This window comes from Mixophyes fleayi, chromosome 9 (assembly GCF_038048845.1).
Source record: "Mixophyes fleayi isolate aMixFle1 chromosome 9, aMixFle1.hap1, whole genome shotgun sequence".
Classification (NCBI taxonomy): Eukaryota; Metazoa; Chordata; class Amphibia; order Anura; family Limnodynastidae; genus Mixophyes; species Mixophyes fleayi.
Window position 1 is genome coordinate 88,016,348 of NC_134410.1, and position 26,355 is coordinate 88,042,702.

The 26,355-nt window shown below is 42.0% G+C and overlaps 1 protein-coding gene across 2 annotated transcripts in view; it reads right to left on the bottom strand.

The window, feature by feature from the left end:
• PHKA1 (phosphorylase kinase regulatory subunit alpha 1) overlaps positions 1-26,355 on the bottom strand; it is a 237,486-nt gene that overhangs the window by 39,292 nt on the left and 171,839 nt on the right. For both annotated transcript variants that reach the window (XM_075184634.1, XM_075184633.1), the window contains exons 27-28: positions 26,058-26,159; positions 25,587-25,702 (exon numbers count right to left, since the gene is read on the bottom strand). In XM_075184634.1, the coding sequence (XP_075040735.1) occupies positions 25,587-25,702; positions 26,058-26,159 (218 nt within the window). The remainder of the gene's footprint in view (positions 1-25,586; positions 25,703-26,057; positions 26,160-26,355) is intronic.

Below are 26,355 nucleotides of genomic sequence, written 5' to 3' on the forward strand. Positions count from 1 at the left end.
TGAACGAGGAAACGAAGAACTCCTCGCGAAATTTTTGCATCTAATATGTGAGTAATCTCAAAGTCCTCCTCTTGATGAGCTTGAACTGGCCGAGGTGCTGAAGGAGGGACCGAGAAACGGTTGATAAGAGGTTTGAGCAAAGACACATGGAAGGCATTGGAAATACGAAGGTTCTTAGGTAGTAGAAGTTTGAAACAAACTGGATTTATCACTTGAATGATCCTATATGGACCAATAAAAAGAGGAGCGAACTTCATAGATGGGACCTTCAAACGAATATTTTTGTTTGATAACCATACACGATCTCCGATTTTAAGTGGTGGAATAGCCCATCTCTTTTTATCTGTAAAAGACTTATATCTGGCAAATGTCTTCTTTAAACAGGTTTTGACCTGAGACCAAATATTTTTGAAGGTCTGACAAACAGTCTCTACAGCAGGAACTTGGGTGGGAGGGAGGGCAGGAAATTCCGGAAAAGACGGATGGTGACCGTAAACCACAAAGAATGGAGTTTTAGAAGATGATTCATGATACATGTTGTTATGAGCGAATTCAGCCCATGGAAGCAAATCTACCCAGTTGTCTTGGTTGGCTGAAGAGAACATCCTTATAAAAGTCTCAAGATCTTGATTGACCCTTTCGGTTTGTCCGTATGATTGAGGATGGTAGGAGGATGAGAGTGATAATCGGATACCCAAGGTCTTACAAAGGGCCCGCCAGAATCTGGAAACGAATTGCACTCCTCTATCTGAAACAATCTCGGAAGGACATCCATGAATACGGAAGATTTCTTTGATGAAATAATCAGCCAGAGTAGATGAAGAAAGTAAACCGGTCAAAGGAACGAAATGTGCCATCTTCGAAAATCTATCCACCACTACCCAAATAGTATTGCACTTTTTACTAGGAGGAAGATCAGTAACAAAGTCCATACTAATATGGGTCCACGGCTTGGAAGGAATGGGTAGTGGTTGAAGCAAACCCGCTGGAGTTCTGCGGGGAGTCTTAAACTGGGAACACAATTCACAAGCAGCCACAAAATCTTTGACATCTCTCCTCATAGAAGGCCACCAGTAACTTCGAGAAAGAATTTCAAAAGTCTTGCGTTCAACAGAATGTCCAGAAAAACGAGAAGAGTGAAACCACGAAAAGGATTTTCTTCCTAAGAGCAGGAGGCACGAGGGTTCTCCCAAATGGTAGCACCTTAGTGGAAGAAGCAGCCAGAGAAACACATTTGGGGGTCTAATATAGAGTGGTTAGGACCATCTTCAACGTCTGAGGACGTCACAAAATCTCGAGATAGGGCATCTGCTTTTTTATTTTTTGCAGCTGGTTTGAAGGTTATGATTAGTTCAAAACGAGAAAAGAAAAGAGACCATCTTGCTTGACGAGGATTCAAACATTGAGCAGACTGTAAATATGACAAATTTTTATGATCAGTAAAAATTGTCACAGGATGACGAGCTCCTTCCAACAAATATCTCCATTCCTCTAATGCTACTTTTATAGCCAGCAACTCCTTGTCCCCGATGGTATAATTCTTCTCTGCAGGCAGAAGACCCCGAGAGTAAAAGGCACAAGGATGGAATTTTTGTTGCTCCGATCTTTGGGAGAGAATGGCTCCTAAGCCAACATTAGTGGCATCTAGCTCTAGGAAGAAGGGAAGCGTCACATCAGGCTGTCGAAGAACAGGAGCGGAGGAGAAGGACTCTTTGAGAAACTGGAAGGCTTGAAGGGCCTCAGAGGACCATTGTTTAGTATTGGCCCCTTTACGAGTTAGGGCAACAATAGGAGATGCAATCGAGGAAAAATCTTGAATGAAGCGTTTATAGTAATTGGCAAAACCTAAAAAACGCTGAATTGCACGAAGAGTAGTTGGCTGAGGCCAATGTAATACAGCATTCACCTTTTCTGGATCCATCTGAAGACCAACTCCGGAGACAATATATCCCAGAAATGGAATCTGGGGCAAATCGAATGAACATTTTTCTAACTTGCAGAATAATGAATTTTTTCGGAGTCTGGAAAGGACCTCTGCCACATGTTGATGATGAGAAGGCAGGTCCTGAGAAAAGATTAATATGTCGTCCAGATAGACGACGACACAAACATATAACAAGTCCCGGAAGATCTCATTAATGAAACCCTGGAAAACAGCGGGGGCGTTACATAACCCGAAGGGCATTACTAAATATTCATAATGCCCATCTCTGGTGTTGAAAGCTGTCTTCCATTCGTCACCGGACCTGATTCGAATTAAATTATAGGCACCACGAAGATCCAACTTGGTAAAGATCCGGGCTCCCTTGATACGATCAAATAACTCAGTAATTAATGGAATGGGATACCGATTTTTGATAGTTATGGCGTTAAGTCCATGGAAATCTATGCAAAGACGTAATGACCCATCCTTCTTTTTACGAAGAAAAAACCTGCTCCAGCGGGAGAGGTAGAAGGTCGAATAAATCCTCGCTGGAGATTCTCTTTGATGTACTCAGATGTGGCTTGAGTTTCAGGTAACGAAAGTGGATACACACGACCCCTGGGAGGAGTCTTGCCAGGTTGAAGATCAATCGAATAGTCCCACGAACGATGAGGAGGAAGACGTTCAGACTGACGTTTATCAAATACATCGGCAAAAGAAGCATACTGAGGAGGAAGTCCCGGTGAACAAGGTGAAATGGAGGATTGCTGTATCTTGAGAGGAACGACTTGAGAGAATCAACGATGATGACATTTAGACCCCCAAGACGTAACTTGAGGAGTATGCCAGTCAATCTGGGGAGAATGACGTTGAAGCCATGGAAGGCCTAATACAATCGGACTGGTAGTAACAGGAAGAATTAAAAATGAAATTTCCTCCTGATGTAATACACCAATTTGAAGGGTTACTGGAGACGTACTCTGGGTGATGAGACCATTAATAATGCGTGATCCATCGATAGCAGTCACAGTAATTGGGTATTTTCAAAGTAATCACTGGTAGGGACTATTGATTCACGAGGGATTTAGAAATAAAATTTCCTGCAGCTCCAGAGTCAATAAGTGCTTGGGACATGAAAGATTTGGTAGCAAAGGAAACAGTAACATCAAAAGCACAAACTTTTAATTTCGTAGAACATGGAGAGGACTCCAGGGACCCTAACTTCACCTCTCCAGGACTGGTTAGGGCCTGGCATTTCCCGATTTTTTAGGGCATGAATTGAGCATATGAGTAGAATCAGCACAATAGATACAAAGTCTATTTTTTACTCTTCGGTCCCTCTCCTCTGAAGTTAATTTGGAGCGACCTATCTCCATAGATACTACCGGAGATTAAACTTGGCGAACTTGAGGACTTGAGCGAAGAGGTGCTTTATATGAAGTTGTTTTTTCAGACTCTCTTTCACGAAATCTCATGTCTACACGATGGCAAAGAGAAATCAAATCTTCTAGAGAAGTAGGTAATTCTTGAGTAGTCAGTGCATCTATAATTTTATCAGAAAGCCCCTGCCAGAAGGCGGCAATTAAAGCTTCAGTGTTCCACTGAAGTTCAGAGGCTAATATCCGAAATTGAATGACGTACTGGGCTACAGTACGAGAACCCTGACGTAGACGGAGGATGCTGGATGCAGCGGAAATAACACGACCAGGCTCATCAAATACACTTCGAAACGTGGAAATAAATTTGGCACTATCTTATAATAATGGATCATTTCTTTCCCACAGAGGGGAAGCCCATGCGAGAGCTTGTCTGGAAAACAAAGAAATGAGATAGGCCACTCTGGAACAATGAGTAGAGAAATTGTGAGGTTGAAGCTCAAAATAAACTGAGCATTGATTTAGAAAACCCCTGCATGTTTTGAGGTCTCCATCATATTTTGAAGGAGTAGGCAGGTGTAGCGTGGAAGCAGTAGACACCTAGGATGGCACTGGGGAAACGGATGAAGGCAAAGGAGCATCAACAGTAGCTGTGATATTTTGCGCAGAAGTTCCTTGGGAGGCTAACGCCTGGCAACATTTCAGCAATTGTTGTTGGCGAACATCCTGTTGTTCAATACGGGTAACCAGATACTGCAGCATCTCTTTAGCTGTAGGTTCCGATCCTGGGTCTGTCATGGCCTGATCTTACTGTCCCGGGCACTAGGAGTCTTTGCCCAGGATATCACCAGATGATGTTCTTACCAGAGTAATATAGCTGGTACTATGGTCCTCTGGTAGCAGGGTGACAACGGAACAGGAGAATCAGCAGATGGTGAGAGAATGCTCAAGGAAAGTCTATGACTAGCAGCAACTGGTAATGACTTAGATGTATGAACACGAGGAACCAGATGGACAAGTAAACGTGAGGAGAGTCAGTGGTCTGCGTACAGCAAGTTGTACCACTGCTATAATGAGGAGGAATGTCCAGGAGTAGAGAGGAGGTAGTGAAAGTCAGTGGTCTGCGTATAGCAAGTTGTACCACTGTCATATAGTGAAGGAATGGGTTCCAGGTGCAAGTAGGTAACGGGGAAGTCAGTGGTCTGCATACAGCAAGTTGTACCACTGCTTATGTGAGAGGATACTTGAAACTGGTGCCAATGGGAAACAGGAGTCAGTGGTCTGCGTACAGCAAGTTGTACCACTGCTATATATATGTGAGGAGGGTCACGAGGAGATGAATGGAATACAGAGGATACGCGGGGGCACACGGAACTTGATCCCACGATGATAACCACAATACAATAATAACTGACAAGCACTGCTTGAAGTATACAAAGTCACTATAGAGATCCAGGTAATAGGAAACAAAGTCAATAGTAACAATAGCTTCAGTAGATGGAAGACTCCGGAGATGAACACAACACAGTCCAGACGGATATGCAACACAATAGCAAAGTCAATGGAAAGTATGCATGCCGCGGTTCAGGAGAGCAGGCTGTCAAGGAGAAGTGCAGGGATACCTGAACGGCTGAACGCCAGCAGGAGGAGAGACCACTGGAGGATGGAAGCGGTAATGAGCAGTAGTAAGTAAAACTGGAAACATGATGAACACGGGAGAGTTGAGGCTGTCTGGTATCCGGCAGTAGTAGCGGAGGCAGCAGAGGGGAGACACGCTGAACACAGGCGAGTAGAGACGGTCTGGAATCCGGCAGCAGTAGCAGATAGGAATCAGCTGAGTGCAGACACGATGAACACAGGAGAGTTGAAGTGGTCTGGCAACCACAATCGTAGTAGTCAGGAATCAGTTGGAGCTGAATACACGAGGAAACACAGGAACACCTTCAGAGGCTCATGGGGAATGAGACTCCAAGATCAGGCAACTAGGTAATGATCACAGGTGGTTTAAATAGGGAGGGTTGCCTGATCATCCAATTAATTAAAAGCAACAGGTACTGAAGGTTTCATAAGGGCTGCACATGCGCAGACCCTCAGGATGGCGGACGGCCACGGTTCCTGAACACAGGAGAAATGGCACTCACAGTCCGGTGAGTGACAAGAAGCTACATCTTGCTCTGATTTTATTACCTTACAGAGTTTAGTGTCATCTGCAAAAATAGAAACTTTACTCTCTAAACCATCACCAAGGTCATTATTAAATATTTTAAAAAGGAGTGGTCCCAGCACGGAACCTTGAGGTACTCCACTTAAGACTTTTGACCAATTAGAAAATGTTCCATTCATCACAACTCTCTGTTCCCTATTCTCTAACCAGTTTTCGATCCAAGTACAAATTTTGATTCCTAGACCCAGTTCCCTTATTTTGTAAACCAACCTCTTGTGTGGCACTGTATCAAAGGCCTTTGCAAAATCTAAGTAGACCACATCTACTGTCCTGCCCTGGTCTAATTTCCCACTAACTTCCTCGTAGAAACTAATTAGATTAGTTTGACATGACCTATCCCTCACAAATCCATGTTGATTCCCACTAATAATTTTATTGCGTACCAAGTAATCCTGAATACTGTCCCTTAAAATACCTTCCAGTAGTTTCCCCACTATTGATGTCAGGCTTACAGGTCTATAATTCTCTGGTTTCATTTCCATTTTTATGTATTACTCCTGCCATTTGTTCCTCTCTGGTAAATACTGAAGAAAAGAACGTGTTTAATACCTCTGCTTTTTCCTTAGTATCATTTATCAATTCACCCATCTCACTTCTTAGGGGTCCTATATTATCTTTTTTAATCCTTTTGCCATTCATATACTTAAAAAACTTTTTGGGGTTTGTCTTACTTTCTTTTGCAACGTGCCTTTCATTTTCTAATTTAGCCAATCTAATTTCCTTTTTGCATGTTTTATTACATTCCTTGTACCTACGGAAGGACTCCTCTGACCCTTCAGACTTAAACAATTTAAATGCACGCTTCTTCTTTTGCATTTCTTCCCTTACCTTTTTATTTAGCCATATTGGTTTCGACTTAATTCTTTTACATTTATTTCCCATAGCAATGAACTTATCGGGGCGTGGCTTGGATGCCGTTTCAGAAGGACGCATGGTGTGTGAGCTCCGTTTAACTTGTTGCTGAAACCCATAAATAAAGGGGATTCTTCTATCCAAAACTCCCCCCAGTGTCCCCCCACACTATCCCCACAACATTAGAATACTCTCCAGCTACCTACTGGCACTGGACAGTTGTGAATGAATGGCAGCTGAAGCTCCGTTTGAGAGGTGGCGCACCACGGAGCCTGAAAACACCATCGGCCCTCTCCTACTACAGCACGAGGGCTTTACTGCCGACTCCGCCGCTACCTATTTGAAGGAGACAGAACCCGCCAGGGGCCGCTCACGATCCGCCGCTGGCACAGGCAGAAGGAGCATAGAGGGACACACTCGGCTGAGTGTATGAGCCAGAGCAAGTAGCGACCCCCAAATGACAAGAAAAAAAAAAAGAAGTAGGTATCAAGAAACCTACGCTTACCTGTAAATATATCGCGATCCCCGGATCCTGATTATAGGAGGAAGAAATCTGGCACTGACATTACCGGAAGCTGGGGTAGCCATTGCTCGGCTTCTTTTTCCGGCTTACAAGCAGAGTCCCGCGAGGAGGGGCCAGTAGGTGGCGCTCACCCTTACAACTTGTAAACCTCCTGGAAGCCAGACTTCCCCTGCACACCGCAAAATCAGCGTGGAAGAGAGAGGAACCCTCCGGAGAGCTGGGTGAGTCACAGAGCGGCTTCAGTGCCTGCTGTAACCGGGCATGTCAGCATTGTGCCCACAATCGGCAGCGCTAGCTTATACCTCTGGCACCCATGAAAGCCTGCTTCAGTGAATCTCCCCTAGAGCTGTAAAGGTCCGCTGGGACTCTGCTCGTTTAACACCTCATATATATGGTTGGGGAAAACACATCAGGCTGAAGTATCCCTGAAATTAGCTCCAGACATCACATTCAAGAGCTTGTCTGTATTAATATTCTTAGACACTGTCTGGTACATATCGTGGCCTAACAGCTTACCAAGCACTGCACTGCCGCCATCTAGTGGCTGTTCAACAGTACTAATTTTCGGTCTTATGTTTGGAAGATTCACAGAGGTTCACTGAGATTGCTCCTTCTGCCGCAGCACCAACTATTGAAGTTGCAAACATCAAGATATCCGGTTTACCTCTGTCATTCTGAGCTCCTCTACAACTTGCAACTGTAAGTTTTATAGCAATGTTACCTTGACTCTAACACTAGGGGGTGCGGGATGCACTGTATATTTCTGATGTATTGAAGAAAAGTGTCGTATATCTTTCTGCACAGATTGGGAGGCCCCCCCTCTTCTTTTTGTCTTGTTCTGTACACTCAAGTGTTGCTGTATCTAATCTCTACGTTTAATCTGTGACGAGTGGGGTCACTCCTCGCTCGCTAATATGTCTCACAAAAATAAAAAAATAAGTAATACTCCAAAACATTCCATTATAAAGGCCCTCGAAAAGGCGGGAGGCCGCTCTAAAGCATTGTCTGATACTGCTGATATAGGTTCAGACTCCGAGGACAACTCGTCACCTGAAAATCCACTTACCCATAATGATGTGATGGCTATTGTCACAAAAACAATCCAATCAGAAATGAGAGCAATTGTATCAGAGCTCCGTTCAGAAATAGCAGAACTCGGTACCCGCACAGATGTTGTAGAAAACCAGCTGGATGCAGTCTCTAAACATCAGCAAACAACAGACACAGAGATAGCTGAATTGCGAGCGGAACTCAACACTTTTAAAGATCAACTGGAGACTTAGAGAACCGAAACAGACACAATAACATCCAGATAAAAAACGTCTCGGAAACCATTTCTGCAGAAGCAATGCCCGAATACCTAGAGGGCTTATTCCTTGAAATGTTGCCTGATATACCAAAAGAATTACTTAATTTAGATAGGGCGCACAGAGCCCTTCGCCCAAAACCAAATCCAGACCAGCCTCCCAGAGACATAATTATACGTTTCCACTACTTCAAGACTAAAGAACGAATAATGGCATCAGCTAGAAACGTGCAATCGATTTCCTACTCTGCATCGCACCTACAGCTGTATCAGGATTTGGCGCCATCCACATTGAAAAAACGTAGACACCTTATTAATGTTACTAAAGTTCTACGCAACCACTCGATAAAATATAAGTGGGGCTTCCCATTCCAACTAATTGTCTCCAAAGATGGACGTAACCACTTGGTGAAAACCCCGGAACAGGGTCTTGATCTGCTCAGACGTCTTCACCTTATCCAGGATTCTGAGCAATCTACTTTAGCTTCTCCTTCGGGACAGAAGACGTCGGCCCCGACTCCATCCTGGAAAAAAGCGTGATTCATGGACATAAACTAACTCCAGTCTATTTACTATATTAGGCCCCACTTTTCACGAGGTTTGAGTAATTATACTAACTTAACTATGACTATGATTGTTTATACGTAATTAGTTTAATGTTTCACACAGGTTCATTGTGTCCGCTTTAATACTTGAAGCTTATGTAAAAATAGATTATAGGCCTTTCCTAATTTCTTAGACTAAATAACTTTTTGATACAGTTATTAGCATCCAGGTCAACGGCCCTCTTCCCCTTCCATGATCCCTTCCCCCTCTTCCCTTGTCGTCCCTCTCCCTATCCCCCTCCCCCTCTCCCTTCCCTACCCTCTCCCCTTGAAGGACGCTGGCCAATTCTAGATCCTAAAAATAGACATGGAGTCTTAACTTGTATACTAGTATTTACTCCGGTCTTCTCCGGAATTTACATAGAATATGTTTACAGTTCTTGTTCACATTGTTGAAAAGTTTATATGTTAGAACTATATTGACGCTTTTAGATTTGATGTTTATATTGTGCTACTCGTATCACTTTGTTCTAATAGTTACCTGTGCAGTCCCCCGCACCCAAGCTTATTTCGCCCACACACATGTGCCTTAAAAGTGCACTGAGCACAGATTTTCTTAGTTGTATATGACATTTTCCACAAAATTCCACTACCCCCGCCAAACCTTCCACTACCAAAGAGATGGTGTCACGCAACCCGCCACATCTCTTTTACCTAGGTCCTGGAACTCGCCCCGAGTTCAGGACCGCAATACATTTCCATCCCCTTTTTCCTTATGTATCTTCCATTCCCCACATCCAGCTACTAGATTTAAATAAAAGCTTCATCCTCATTGTTAAAGAGGTGCTATTCCTGCATAAATATCCTCCATGAGTCTTAAAATAATATCTCTCAATGTCAACGGTCTTAACTCACCGAATAAGCGTACAATGGCCTTACAATATTTCAAAAGACCCACACCCCTCATTGACATCTAAATCCTATCCACATGCTTTTTACTCTTCTGCAAATGCAAAACGCAGAGGTACAGCAATATTGATACATAGTAGAGTACCTCTGACTATTGAATCGCAAACATCTGATCCTCTTGGTAGATATGTCATTCTTAAAGGTATTTTGAATCAGAGTCCCATAACCTTAGCCTCAGTATACGCCCCAAACGTGCAGCAGGGAGCTTTTTACGCAGATTTCTTTCAGCAATTATCCTCTCATGCGGGTGGTATGACTATAGTAGGAGGGGACTTTAATACTATCCTTGACCCAACACTAGATAGGTCACCCAAACTCATATCTCTCCAGGACACACTAAGGAGCCTGACAGGCTTAAAGATCAATTGAAACTATACAATTTATATGATGCCTTGAGAGTTCTATACCTTTCTTCCAGAGAATACACTCATTACTCGGCCCCTCATAATCTGTATTCAAGAATAGATTACTTTTTTGTAGATCACCAGACAACCCAGAAATTGGGAGATGTCCAGGTCTACCCGGTGTCCTGGTCTGACCATGAGGCAATTGAGCTGTCTTTGCTCTTACCTCGGCTCTCACAATCAAGCCCTAGATGGCGTCTTGATGAGTCATTACTTCTTAAGAAAGAGCATATCACTCAGATATCTCAGGCTATCACCGAGTATATTTCACAAAATGCTTCCCCCGAGATATCACAGTCTATTCTATGGGAAGCCCATAAGGCCACCATACGCGGTGTCTTTATCGGATTGGCAGCGCAACAAAAACAGAAAGAGAAAGAGCGCATACGCGAACTCGAGCAACAAATACAGCAAGTTACATCTCGTCACCAAATAAATCCTAAACAGAAACTATACTCAAAACTTCTCTCTCTTAAGGGACAGCTTAATCAAATACTATCAAAACAGGCAGCTAAAACGCTTCTGTGGGTACAACAAAAGTATTATGAAAAAGGCGACAAAGCCGATACTATCTTGGCACGCAAACTCCGTGCCCGTCGAACTCGCAACAGAATAATGACGCTAAAAGATTCTATGGGTTCTCTTCTTTATGATCCCCAAAAGATCGCTCAACGGTTTAGGGATTATTACGCTTCTCTATACAATTTGAGACCAAAAATAGAAGATCCGGTCCAGCTTAAAGCAAATATTAAAAACTACCTCCGCTCCTGTCACTTACCCAAACTCAGTAGAAGTCAATTGTCAACTCTTAATGCAGAGATTACCTCAGAAGAAATTAAGGAGGCCATTAAAGCGTTGAAGCGTCAATCAGCCCCAGGTCCGGACGGATTTTCCTCCATATATTACAAAAAATTTGTTCGCCAACTGGTCCCCATGCTTTCAGGGTTAATCGGCTCGGTTCTTAGTGGGAACAAATTTGATGGAGCCACCACTGGAGCGGGGATAGTGGTAATACCTAAACCAAACAGAGATCCGACAGAAGTGAGTAACTATAGACACATTTCTCTGCTCAATGTAGATTTAAAACTTTTTGCTAAGATCCTAGCAAACAGACTTGGTGGTGTTCTCCCCTCACTGGTTCACCCGGACCAAGTAGGTTTCGTCCCAGGAAGGCAAGCATCGGATAATACGAGAAGGATAATAGACCTAATTCACGTAGCTAATAATATGTCTCTCCCTGCTTTGGTGGTTGCTTTAGATGCTGAGAAAGCTTTTGATAGAGTAGCTTGGCCTTTCATTCAGCAGACTCTGGGAAGCATGGGGATCCAGGGTTCCTTTTGTAAGGGGATCTCGGCGCTTTATCATAACCCAACGGCTTCAGTTTTAGCGAACGGCCTCACATCCACACCCTTTAAAATAAGTAATGGCACTCGTCAAGGCTGCCCCTTATCACCCTTACGCTTTGCCCTGATCATGGAACCCCTAGCAGCTAGAATCAGAAACAACACAGAAATCACGAGTATTCCTACGTGTTCTAGAGATAATAAGATAGCCCTATATGCTGATGATGTCATACTCACATTAACTAGCCAACACACTTCATTGCTTAACCTCTTCAAAGAAATTTGGCTTTATAGTTCCCTGTCAAACTATAAAATTAATGCGGACAAGTCGGAAATTTTAGACCTTAATGTCCCTGTCACTCACCGGACTGTGAGTGCTACTTCTCGTGTGTTTAGGAACCGTGGCCGTCCACCATCCTGAGGGTCTGCGCATGTGCAGCCCTTTCGAGCCTTCAGTACATGTTCCTTTTAGTTAATTGGCTGATCAGGCAACACTCCCTATTTAAAGCACCTGAGGTCAATACCTCGTTGCCTGATCTTGGAGTCTCATTCCCCATGAGCCTCTGAAGGAGTTCCTGTGTTTCCTCGTGTATTCAGCTCCTGCCGATTCCTGTTGTTCGTTTGTGGTTTCCAAACCACTTCAACTCTCCTGTGTTTCTTCGTGACTGCACCAGCTGATTCCTATCCGCTGCCTCCGTGCTTCTACAGTACCCTGCTTACCTCAACTCTCCCGTGTTTCATCGTGACTGCTCAGCTGATTCCTATCCGCTGCCTTCGGGTTTCTGCAGTATCCTGCTCATCGCAACTCTCCAGTGCTCATCGTGTCTGCAGCCAGCCGATCCGCTGTCTCCGTGTTCTACAGTGTTCCTGCTTGTGTCATCTCGCCTGTCTGCATCGGATCAACGCCCCGCTGCTTTCATCTCAGCTAGACCGCCTCAACTCTCCCGTGTTCTCCAGGTGTCCAGTTCTATATACTACTGCTTCCTGAGTATTGTTTAATTCCACGCTGGTCTACCTACCGTGCGCTGCACCTACTTGGTTACCGCTTCCACCCTCCTGGGACTTCGCATTCCTGTCGGCCTCCAGCCGTTCAGGTATCCCTGCACCTCTCTCTGACAGCCTGCTCTCCTGAACCACGGTATGCATACTTCTCATTGACTGTGCTGGTGTATTGCATATCTTGCAGGACTGAGTTGTTCTCCTCCGGAGTTTCCTATCCACTGAGACTATTGCCATCATTTGACTGTGTTTCCTTTTAGCGTGGATAGTTCTTGTGACTTTGTATATTTGTGCAGTGCTGCTCAGTTATTATTATTTTGTGCCTATCATCGTGGGATCAAGTTCAGTGTGCCCGTGTATACTCTGCATTGCATTTATCTCCCCGTGCTGCTCCTCACTTATATATTTCAGTGGTACAACTTGCTAGAGGCAGACCATTGTTCCCTGTTCCCTGAGTCACCTGTTTCCAGTATCCTTTCACATAGCAGTGGTACAACTTGCTAACGCAGACCACTGACTCCCCGGATACCTTCACCTGGATTCCATTCCTGCACCCAGACAGCGGTACAACTTGCTATACGCAGACCGCTGACTCTCATCACCTCCTTGTTACTTCTGGACATTCCTTCACTATAGCAGTGGTACAACTTGCAATCCGCAGACCACTGACTACCCTCACGTTTCCTGGCCCATCCAGTTCCTCGTGTACAGTTATCCACCTATTACCAGTGCTGCTAGTCATAGACTTTCCTCGAGCATTCTCTTACCATCTGCTGTCTCCCGTTCCGTGATCACCCCGCTACCAGAGTACCATAATACCAACTATACTGCTCTGGTAAGTCCATCATCTGGTGATACCTGGGTAAAGACTCCTAGTGCCCGTGACAGTCCCTCAACATATCACCCAACTTAAAACCACTTATAAATTTCGGTGGCAACATAATAAGATCAAATATTTGGGAATATACTTAACTAAGAGTTACTCCTCTCTATATACGGCCAATTTCCCTAGGTTAATTAATACAATTAGGGGTGACTTAATAAAATGAAACAAATTTCATATTTCCTGGATTGGCAGGATGGCTTCTGTCAAAATGAATGTATTGCCCAGATTACTTTATCTGTGGCAAACACTCCCAATTCAGGTCCCCTTACATGTCCTCCAACATCTTCAGCAAATGGTATCTAAATTTGTATGGGCAGGATGTAAGCCTAGAGTGCGAATACGTATACTCTCTAAACATCAAACCTCTGGAGGACTGGGTCTCCTAAACATAATAAAGTATTATAGAGCTACACACATGGCACAATGTATCTTATGGCATTCACCCCCTCAATATAGAGTGTGGATACAGATCGAGGCAGATATATTACAGCTATATTCTCCATATTCCCTTCTCTGGGTGCCATCCCAGCATAGAACCAGACGTCTAGCCCTGATTCCGACTGCTCGTTTCTCGGTCTCAATCTGGGATCAAGTGACTAGATTTTATAAGTTGCAATCTGACTATCCATTGCTTGTTCCTCTTTGGAACAATAAGAACTTTGAACCAGGGTTAGATCATAAAACGTTTCATTACTGGTCCGTATATAATTTGCTTTTTATATGGAATCTAGTCCCAGCTGGGGTTTTCCCTACATTTTCAGACTTGCAAAGAAGATTACATTTACCCCAAAAAATCTTCTATCAATATCTTCAGCTTAGGCATCTATATAGATCCTTAAAAGCGCCTCTCCCCTCGGACCGATGCTCCGCTCTAGAATCTCTATGTCGCCGTTCCCCGACATCGAGGGGCTTAATTTCCACCTTGTATCAATTGATTAATAACTTTGGCCAGCCTGAGAAAGACCCTCATGAGCTTGCCTGGGAGAGGGACACCGGGGAGACCTTGACTATTAAAGAATGGTCAAAAGTGAGAATTAACATAGCTAAGTCATCCATATCAGTTAGGATAAAAGAAAACTCTTACAAGATCTTCTATAGGTGGTATTTGGTCCCCTCTCGTCTCCACACTATCTTCCCGGCGTCTAGCGACCGATGTTGGAGGGGTTGCGGTCTGCGGGGTACCCTGTTGCACGTTTGGTGGTGTTGCCCTAAATTGCGACCCTATTGGCAACAAATTCGTAATCTCATTAAGGATATTACACAGGTTGAAATGCCCGAGTCCCCACTATACTCACTTCTTCCTAGACAGATCCCGGACACTGGTCGCTTCACACAAAAACTAATCAATCATATATTAAATGCCTCTAAATGTTTAATTGCCGCCCTATGGAAAAATACCTCTCCCCCCTCGCTCTCAGCCACTACAAATAAAGTATGGTCAATCTATAGGATGGAAAGAATCACAGCTTTTCTCAAAGACAAACCTGTGAACTTCCAAAAAACATGGTCTTCCTGGACGAGTTACTATGACGCTGAGCCACCCCTGACAACCGTTTGACAAGTATCTGTCGTTTTGACTAATATCCCCGCTGGGCCTAAGAAGGTTCTTTACACATATGGGAAGTGGAAAGGACTAACTTAATTTGCCCTTCATAAAATTACCAGGGTTCACGCTCTTTTTCCATGTAATCTGATACATAAAGCAATGAGTAGAACATTCCCCCCCTCCCTCCCCTAAAACATTCCCCTCCCTTTTGTTGGTCTCCCCCCTCCCTTTTAAAAAAAAAAAAAACTTAAACAAACAACATTTTTCCTTCATATGTATATCATACCTGATTATAGATAATGACTCCAAATCTTTCTTTTTATTGCGAGTAAGCATTTTGGAGTTTTATATGTATACACCATGTTTATCTCTTGGTATATGTCAAATTCACTGTTTGTTTTGAAAAAACTCTAATAAAATTACCTTTAAAAAAAAAAAAAAAAAGGAATGAACTTATACGTGTATGTTTCCAACAACGTTTTAAAGACAGCCCACATTTCTTCCGTATTTTTTCCTTCAAAGGCTTTGTCCCAGTCTATGCTCTTTATAGACTCCTTTAGCATATTAAAATTTGCCTTTCTAAAGTTTAAAGTCCTAGTTGATCCCTTATACCGTTGTTTCTGGAAACTAATTTCAAATGAGACCATATTATGATCACTGTTTCCCAAGTGCTCCTTTACTTGAATATTTGATATTACGTCTAAATTGTTTGTTATTACTAGGTCCAGTATAGTCCGGTTCCTAGTTGGTTCCTCTACTAATTGAGACATGTAATGGTCTTTTAGCGTGCTCAGACCCCTATTTCCCCTAGCTGTACCGCAGGTCTCAGTACTCCAATTAATGTCCGGATAATTAAAATCCCCCATAATTAAAATTTGACCTAGTTGTGTAGCCTTTTCAATTTGCTGTAGAAGTTGGGCTTCCTCAATCGTACTAATATCTGGCGGTTTATAGCATATCCCTATCAGCAACTTCTCTGAACTTTTTTCTTCGCTGGATATTTCCACCCACAATGCCTCTATATTATCATCAATATTCTCGTATATAACTTCCTGAATACTTGGTTTTAATTCTGGCTTAATATAAAGACATACTCCTCCTCCCCTTTTATTTACCCTATCCCTCCTGAAGAGAGACTAGCCTTCCAAGTTGACTGCCCAGTTATGTGTATCATCCCACCAGGTCTCCGTAATACCTATAATATCATACTGCTCATTCATTGCTACTAGTTCTAACTCCCCCATTTTACCTGTCAGGCTTCTTGCATTTGCAAGCATACACTTAAGTCTATTGCCTCCCTTAGGTATTTCTTTTTGCTTTAAAAAGGGGCACTTCTTATCGGCTATGCTTCCCTTTCCCCCCTCTCCACCCCCTTTACTCTTGTTAAATTCCTCCTTACTACTCTCAATGTCTATCCCATAAATCCTTGCTTGCACTTCCCCCCGCCTAGTTTAAAATCTCCTCCAACCTTCCTCTCCCCTAGCACTGCAGCCCCCTCCTCATTCAGGTGCAATCCATCACGACAATAAAGATGGCAACTGACCGAGAAATCAGCCCAGTGCTCTAAGAATCCAAAACCCTCCTTCCTACACCAATCTTTTAGCCACGCATTAACCTACCTAATCTCCCGCTGCCTCCCTGGACTAGCACGTGGCACAGGTAGTATTTCCGAAAATACTACCTTGGATGTCCTTGCCTTAAGTTTGCGACCTATGTCCCTGAAATCATTCTTTAGGACACCCCTTCTTCCTCTAACTCGGTCATTGGTGCCAACATGCACCAAAACCGCTGGGTCATTCCCAGCCCCTCCCAACAATCTGTCCACCCGATCCGCAATATGCCGAGCCCGAGCACCCGGGAGACAACACACTGTTCGGCATGCACGGTCCCGGTAACAGATTGCCCTATATACCTTCCTAATAATTGAATCCTCTACCACCACAATCTGCCTGGGTCCCTGAGTAACTTTGGTCCCCTCTATGCTGGAGAGACCATTCCCCTGGTTGCTAGAGGAGGCAGTCTCATCCAACTCTACCAATTCTGAATTGCCTTCCAGTTTGTGGCTATTTTATCTCCTATGATTTCATTCAAATCCTGATCCAGTTTCAAAATGTGGCTATGCTTTTGTATTATGGAATTGATATCTTTCCATTTGTTGTTGAATGTACTGATGAATCTGTTTTGTTCTTTTTGGGAGTCACTTTTTGTCTTTTTTATTGGGAAGATCAATTCTTCCCTGTTTAGATTTTTTGCCATATTATATGATTTACCAATGAGTTTTTTACTGTATCCTCTTTTAGAGAGTCTTTGGCTTAATTCTTTAGCCCTTCTGTCAAATATGGAAGAATATGCCCCGTTGGTTTAAAATGAAGTTATTGTGTTCATTGTTCACTTTTGTTTCCAAAAATACCTTAACTGCTCTGAGTCCCATAGAATGTTCAATGCTAGTATAGAATGCCTCGACATCACAGGTACATAACCATGTATTTTTTTTCTTTTACTGTGATGTTTTGCAATTTGCTTAGGACATCTAATGTATCCCGTATGTATGAGGGTAGAATATACACGAATTCTCTCGAGTGTATGTCCACATATATACTGGCCTTTTCGGTAAGATTGTAAATGCCCGAAATAATAGGTGTGCCTGGAGGCTTTCTATCATTTTTGTGTATTTTTGGGAGTACATAGAAGGTAGATATTTTTGGATTATCAACCCATAGGAATTCATAGTCCTTCTTACTAATATGACCATTGTTCAAAGCCTCCTTTATGAGATCTTGATAAGATTTTAAGATGACATTTGTTGGATTTTTGCTTAACTTTCTATGGGAGATGGGGCGGTAATTTATGAGAGAGTTAGGGTCAGAATTCTGTTTTTTTAAAATGGGAGTATTCACTGCATGCTTGAATATAGATGGAAAAATACCAGTAGAAAGAGAAAGAGATAGATTACAGATTTTAGTTAGAGGGGGAATGAGCACAGGAGACAGGGACATACCCATTTGTGAGGGAATGGGATCAAGAGGATTGGAGGTAGAGTAGGAAGATGAGAAGAGAGTAGAAACTTCCTTTGTGGGATCAAATGAAGAGAGAGTGTCAGAGGGTGCTACAAAGGAATTGAGTAGATTGCTTGTCAAGGGAGATACCGTTTCAAGCCTGATCTTATCTATTTTGTCCTTGAAATAGGAAGCAAGATCATGTGCACTGATGTTAGTTGGAGGATTTGGGGCGGGAGGATTCAGAAGAGAGTTAAATGTGTTAAAGAGGCGTTTGGGGTTAGAAGCCTGAGCATAGATGAGAGATCGGTAGTATGATTGTTTAGCAGTGTCCAGAGCATTTCTGTAGGATCAGTATATGTGATGAAATCATTAGAGGCACAAGATTTACGCCAGTGACGTTCTGCTTTACGAGAAAGTTTTTGTAGAGTTCGTGTCACTGTAGTGTGCCACAGTTGGCAACGAATTATACGAGAAGTATGTAGTGTCGCTGGAGCCACTTGATCCAGAGCAGTTGCTAGGGTTTGATGAAAATGGGGTACTGCCCGATCAGGGGAGGAGAATGTAGAAATTGGGGAGAGAAGGTGTTGGAGAGAGGTGGAAAACTGTTGAAAATCAATAGCGTTGATATTCCTGCGGGCAGGGCCGGTGCTAGGGTCCATGGCACCCTAGGCATTTTTACAAAATCGGCGCCCCCCCCCACAAAAATCGGCGCCCTCCTCCCTCCTCGCCAGGTCTTTCCTTACCTTGTCTCACCACCGCCGCCTCTCTGTTCCGTCTCCTCCCCTCCACTCACTGACACTAGTGAGTGGAGGGGAGGAGACGGAGCAGAGAGGCGGCGGTGGTGAGCAATAGCCTCTTCCCCCCTCCCTGTGCATCTGAATGCTGTGCGGCGGCCGTGATAGGTATGGTCAGCGGTCGCCGCACAGTGTTAAAGTAATTTACCATTCTGTGGCGCCCTCCAGAGCCCGGCGCCCTAGGCAAGTGCCTAACCTTGCCTAATGGGAGCACCGGGCCTGCCTGCGGGTACGAGGAGGCTTGGAAGAGTTTGACACCAGGGAGGGTAAAGAACTGGGGGTGAGCGCGTAGCTAATAAGGTGATGATCCGAGAGGGGGAAAGGAGTGTTAAGGAAATTAGAAACTGAGCATAGTCTAGAGAAAACAAGATCAAGACAGTGGCCATCCTGATGAGTAGCAGATTCAATTCACTGGGAGAGGTCAAGTGAGGAGGTTAGAGAGAGTAGTTTGGAAGCAGCATTGGAACGTGGATTAGAAATAGGAATGTTGAAATCACCCATGATGATGGTGGGGATATCAGTAGATAATAAGTGAGGGAGCTATGCAGAGAAGTGTTCAAAAAATTGTTGGTGTGGACCAGGGGGCAATAGATGACAGCAACGCGCATAGAGAATGGGCTAAAAATCCTAACAGCATGTACTTCAAAAGATGTGAATGTGAGTGAAGGGATACTTGGTAGAAATGTGAATGTGCACTGTGGGGAGAGAAGTAGTCCAACCCCCCCCCCCCCCCCTCCTTGTCTGCCTACTGGTCTGGGGGTGTGGGTGAAATTGAGATTACCATGTGAAAGGGCTGCAGGTGAGGCAGTTTTTGAATGCGTGAGCCATGTTTCTGTTATTGCTAGAAGGTTGAGGTTGTATGAGAGGAAGAGATCATGTACGGAGGTAAGTTTGTTACAAACAGAGCGTGCATTCCAAAGGGCACATCTAAAGGACTTTGGAAGAGAGGGGAGACAGGTGATGTGTTTGAGGTTTGCCAGATTTCTGTAGTGTTCAGATATATGTGTGTGGGAGAAGTGAGGGGGACCTGGATTAAGTGATATATCACCAGCTAATAGAAGCAGGGAGGAATAAAGATAGGAAAGATGATTGTAAGATGTGTGTCCTTTAGTTTCTGGCGGCAGGGTGAGGCTGTTAAATTTATTGAATTTAAATAGCAAAAGAGTTCATGAGTGTTCACTAGAGGTGAGTGAAGTAATGAAGGGGCAATGTGGACAGAGGTGTGTGTTGCAGGATGGGTGAGGGATGATATAGTCCAAAAGATAATGCCATGAAAAGAGAGAAAGAAAAATATTTTGGCAAGCATTGGGACTAGTAGTCAAATAGCAAAAATGAGGAATTAAAGAAATAACTGTAGCATGGGTAGGGAGTGGTTGAGCAAGTAGTACAGCAGTCTGATTAAACAGAGTGGATTTTGCATTGAAAACAAACTGACAAATAGAACAAACTTTCATGAGATGAGAGGAAAATAAGATCAGAGTCCAAAACAGTCCTCATGCATGCATGTAGCTTGTAGCCAGGGTGAGTTGAAAAGATCAGAGGTAGAATATGGAATTTCAGGTGAGTACTGTGTTGTCCTTGTGAGTTAATAGGCAGAATGTTCTTCTCCTGTTTCCTCCTGTGTAACTCCAGGTATAACTCCAAATTATGCTGTTTAAATTTTTTGTTTCACACTTGTAGCTATACACTTAGAGCTATACACACTAACTAAGCAGCCATCACTGGCTTTGCAGCCATTCTACTATGAATATATCTGCTTAACAGACACATGTGATCAGAGTACTTCAATCAAGCCCTCAATAAACCCCTCCCAACAAACCTTAGCAGTAAAATGTTTAAACAAACAGTGAAAGGACAACTTGCAATAAGGCTGTAGTAATTACCATTAGAAATAAAACTGCATTTTCTTAATTCGGATCAGACTTAAGTTTATATAATAAAGAAACTAAAACGAAGACAGTAAACTGGTTTATCCTGATAATCATATATTCACAGATATCATACAGTATTAAACCTTAAAGACACTAAATTAATTATATAACACTTACCGTATATACTCGAGTATAAGTCGACCCGAATATAAGCCAAGGCACCTAATTTTACCACAAAAAACTGGGAAAACTTATTGACTCGAGTATAAGCCTAGGGTGGGAAATGCAGCAGCTACTGGTAAATGCACAGCCTAAGGTCAGCTTCTGTAATCCAGGTGATAGAAGTAACAAAGGCCAGGAGACACTTACAGAATGATTTACTACCACCCAATGAGGTTATCTTCTGTCAGTAACCAGGGTCTAGCTAGAAAGAGATGCAGGTGCCCAACTGTGCCGGGCAAATTAAAAACGGTAATGTGTTTGAAAGGCAAGTTCAACTTGATAAATATATTCTCCCCCTGATGTCCAAAGAAGCCCTTTTAAAATGTAGAAATTTAACTGGAGGAAAAAGCTCTAGAAAAACATGCTAAAGCATGGTGTGCCCGCTATCCATGCCTTAGCACAGTAAAGCATCACAGGCCCTACTGGTTTAGCGATAAGGAATATAGTGAAATCAGATGCATGCAACATGGCCCCAGCCCACGTCTGCAGAATCTGAGAAAGCGGAAGTCCAGTGTCTGCAGACAGCTACGGAATCAGGTTGACAATGAATGAATTCATTAAAATTATAAAAAGATCAACGTAAAATACAGAAGATGGAAATATGTTTTGTAATATTCTGATTTGAGATGAGAAGGGGCCGACACAACATGCAAGCTCCACATCACCTCCGCTGACCTTCAGTAATGCACTGGCTTTCCAACAAGCTGTTGTATGTGTGAATATCTTTGTACATCAAAGCAGCGTGGACAGTGAGAGAGAAAGTCACAAACAGACTGAGCATGTGCTACATTATCACTTAAACAGCAAGTTCATGGAGAGGAGAGGAGAGGGCTTTTTCAGCCTTTTACTTACCGCCGCGCGTTCCACTGACAGGAAGCAGGAAGTTCGGCATTTGGAACGCACATGCGTTCCACTGCGGAACTTAGGATCTGAGGGACCCGACACCAGGTAAGTTCACCCGTGTATAAGCCGAGGGGGCATTTTCAGCATGAAAAAATGTGCTGAAAAACTCGGCTTATACACAAGTATATACGGTAATAAAAAATTAATTCACCCTAATAGGTAGAACACTCACAATCTATAAATGGTAAGAAGTGGTTATTACCTCATCCTCACTTAAATTTCATAATAATTTTATTTTCACTAGTATGTTTTTCTTTTAACACTGAGTTTAATTTGCACATCAAATAAAGATCTCTATCTACTAGAAAAATCAGACACACTCCTTTCTCTTTTTCAAATAACACAATAAATATCAGTATAATCTCTAAAATAACAAAGGTTTATTCCACAACAAGACAATAGTTAGAAAGTCATAGAAGGATTATCATTACAAGTCACACCATTCCTAAATAAAAATATTAATTATCGTACAATGAGATATAGGAAATACAACACTGCCATGTATTCCCCAAAAAACAGATCTTATAAAAGATCTATTAATTCAGGAAAATCGATTGGGGAGATGGGTTAGATAATAACAGATCCCATTATTAATGTAACAATTAAGAACACATTTAATTCGCTACAATTTTGTTATATACAATATGGTCATCTGATCATCTGTTTATCATAAATACATATAGGTATATTAGAACTGCCCATCAGAAAATGAATTTATACAGATATGTCTCTTCATATAAAGTGCATTCACAACAATGAAATTAGTTCATGATCCCATATAAAATAAATTCATAGAGTGAAACGCTCATAATATAACTATTATGTATTCCTTTATGCTTCTCATATATAGATTGTAACATATACTCACGATCACGGCACTTAGATCGAGAATCTGTGTATAAAACAATCCAGAAGGCGGTACTATCATAACTAATGATGACATCTAATAAAACGGCAGCACCGTCATTCATTTTAATCCATATAAACTATGATTGGTCCATGTCGCGATCACGTGACCATGAAGGGGTGTCCCTGCAGAGTACTTAAGAAGTGTCAATTTAGTGTCTCGGCTTGCCTATGAGAAAGCAGACCTAAGCGAAACGCGCGTCGGCTTCCTCGCTGTCTGCACTATTGTATGTTATTGAAATTGGAAGCTTGTTTACATTGATGACACTCCGATATACCCATATTTAGTTCGGAAGTATCATCTAGGCAGAAAGCAATACACTTTCCATAATATTGCTATTTAAGCACTTTACAGATAGCGTTCATGTTTATAGGAATAACACAGGGTTATTCTGATATGGAGCTTATTAATGCAACTCAATAACCAAATGCGGACAATTGTTTATTAAGACACTATATAGATAGCTCTTATATTGGTAAAAACAAGCATAGGGCTACCCTGATACGGAGCTCATCTATGCATATATAAAATTCTATGCCTGCATGACTTGAACATTTGAATGCTTAATCAGTAAATAACCTGCTAACTGGTTATCAGTATATCTGCTAACAGCATAAGTCCTACAACCAATAAAGAAGATATTTGTGCAGACAGCATTTGATTTTAAATTGTTTTATATTTTGCTTATTTTATAAAATAATCTTTAATAAAAGTTATATTTTAATAACAAGAAGCTATGTGCACCTATAAAAAACTCTCTTCCCTCCTCCGTTTTTGTGTTCACTTGCTGCCTAATATATCCCATCCCTTGACAGGTGCCATTGTAACAAGATAATCAAGGTTATTCACTTCACTTGTCAGTGGTTTTAATGTTGTGGCTGATTGGTGTATCTGACTATGTATTAGCCTACATAGAAAGTCAGATATACTATATTCTGTGATCGCATAAATCAAAACCTGTATGTTGTTACATTTACTGGGATGCTTTAAAAAGTCACTTTATAATGCTGGAACTATGTTGACTTTTAAATAAAAATTCTGAATTTGAGGTTTCCATTTATACAGACAAAAAGTATCCCTTTTCTATTGTGGTAATCTTATTTGCCTTTGGTCTATACATACTTTATGGATGTATTACTCACGCTCAATTCATTTTTTAAGATAAGATCTGATTATTTCTCATAAAGAGTATCATCTGTAGTAATCCCCATAGCCCTATAAAACATTTATAAATTGCAATACAAAAAGCACTTGTTATTAGGGGTGTGCACTGGCCACTTTTGGTGTTTTGGGTTCTGATTAGCTTGAGGTTTTGGGTTCTGATTTGTTTTGCCAAAATATTCCACGAAAGGTTTTGGTTCTGATTTTGGGTTCTGATTTTTTTTTTTAAAAAAGCATAAAAAGTGCCAAAATCCATATTTTTGGGTTTTTTTCACTCCTACACTATTATTAACCTCAATAACATTCATTTCCACTAATTTCCAGTCTATTCTGAACACCTCACAAAATTGTTTTTAGTCCAAAAGGTTGCACCGAGGTAGCTGGATGTCTAAGCTAAGCGACACAAGTGGGCGGCACAAACACGTGGCCCATCTAGGAGTGGCACTGCAGTGGCAGACAGGATGGCAGTTTGCAAGAGTTTGCTAGAGGTGCAAGATGGAATTGTCCTTGGGCCCTCGCACCCACCCTGATGTTGTTGAAATAGGACATTCGCACTTTAACAAACCAATCGAACAGTGAACGTAGTTTAATCTCTGGTACTAATATTTCTGGACTGCAGCAACAGTGAACGTAGTTTGAAATAGCAGTACCTATTTTTTGGTACAGCAGCAATGGTGAATGTAGTTTGAAATTGCAGTACCTATTTTTTGGTACAGCAGCAACAGTGAACGTATTTTTATATATTGCAGTACTAATATTTCTTGACTGCAGGAACAGTGAACCTATTCATATATTGCAGTAGAAAATTTTATAGACTTTTTTTATAGTTTTTTTTATATATTTTTTTTATTATTTTTGTATATTTTTTTATAATTGTTTTTTTTTTTTTTTTTTTACTTTTTAATAATTTTTAAATAACAATGGCCTTAGCAGAACAGAGCACAGGACACAGCACCACTGGACTCAGCAGGACAGAGCACAAGACACAGCACCACTGGACTCAGCAGGACAGAGCACTGGACAAAGCACCACTGGACTCAGCAGGACAGAGCACTGGACAAAGCACCACTAAACTGATCAGCAGGACAGAGCACAGGATCTCCCAAATAACCACTGAAAATAACTAAGCAGGACAGGGGCTCCCAAACAACCTCCCTCTTCAGTGATCGCAGGCAGAATGAAGATGGCGGCCGAGAGCAGGGAATTTATGACATCCGAGTCTCGTGAGATCCGACGCAAGACTTGGATGTCATAGCCTCGTTTTGGATTGATTTGGCGGCCGGAAGTACCCGAACAGTGCTCGGATCCCGTCGGATCCGCACTGTTCGGGTGGGCTCGGATTAGCGAAATCCGAGCCCGCTCATCTTTACTTGTTATATTGTTGTCTATCTCTGACTCATATTGGAAATGTATGTTTAGTTTGTCAATTTTATTTTTTGTGCCAAGTTTGGGACAGCCCTATTGTATGCTTAATGATTCATTCTGAGTGATTGGGGCATGATTCATTTGTTTCTATTACACAAAATTTCTCATTTATGCACATAAATTGATTTTAAATCTAAAACATTGTTCTTTTACTGTATTTCTACTGAATAAATATACAAGAACACCCCATTCATAAAGGGAAACATCCTCTGTAATTCCTTTATTGATAAATCTGTATAAAGACTCATAGTTGTTTTAGAAGTTGATCTTACTGTTTGAAGAGACAGACAGTAAAAACACTACTTAATCTGTAACTACATACATAACCAGAATAGTCAAACTTTGTATCCTTAGTGAAATAAACAACCTGCAATATTTTACATACATTCTTCTCTTCCTTCACTCACCAATTTAATCTCACTCTTCAATCGCGTAATTCCAGCTCTCTCACTCTTTGTTGCTCCCACAGCTCCCAATTCATGAATTGAAATAGCTGGACTGGCCATCGTGTCCACAGAGCGCACTATAGGAAAATAGGACTCCTTTAGTTGCTATCTTCCACACTGCACTACTAATCCTTTACACAATACTATCACATTAGTACATTACATCACTCATAGCTAGTAAGGTTGAAACATTCACATTCACTTTAGAGTAGCTTACTGCTCAAGTTATTGCTGAACTAAATCTTCCATAGCACTCTACCATTGATCAAATTGAATGAAATAATTGTATACTAAAAGAACTTAATTTGAAATATTTGAACAGTTGAACATGTGCCATAGGATATGATTTACATGCTCCCTATGTCTATGTTTTGGAATGTTTAAGCTAGTTTGCACCAGAGCTTTACAATTATATTATAATTGTTTACGTACCACTTCTCTCCACCCCAAACTCCTTTCCACTCAGGATGTGGTGTAGAAGGTTCTTCATGTCAGAAGGACTTAGGCTCATGAGACCTTCTGTGGCCTCTTCAGCTGTGAAATGTGAGAAAACAGTCACATCACTTTTCTCCTTTTAAAAACAAGCATTTTATTACACCTTTAAAGATGCATAGAAATCTCTACTCCAGTGCTGTAGAAGCATCATTCTTTTACACAATTTTATCAGCCTGAAATGAGAGATATAATTAATTTGCTATCATGGTCCTACGCTTTCTTTATGAACATTTTG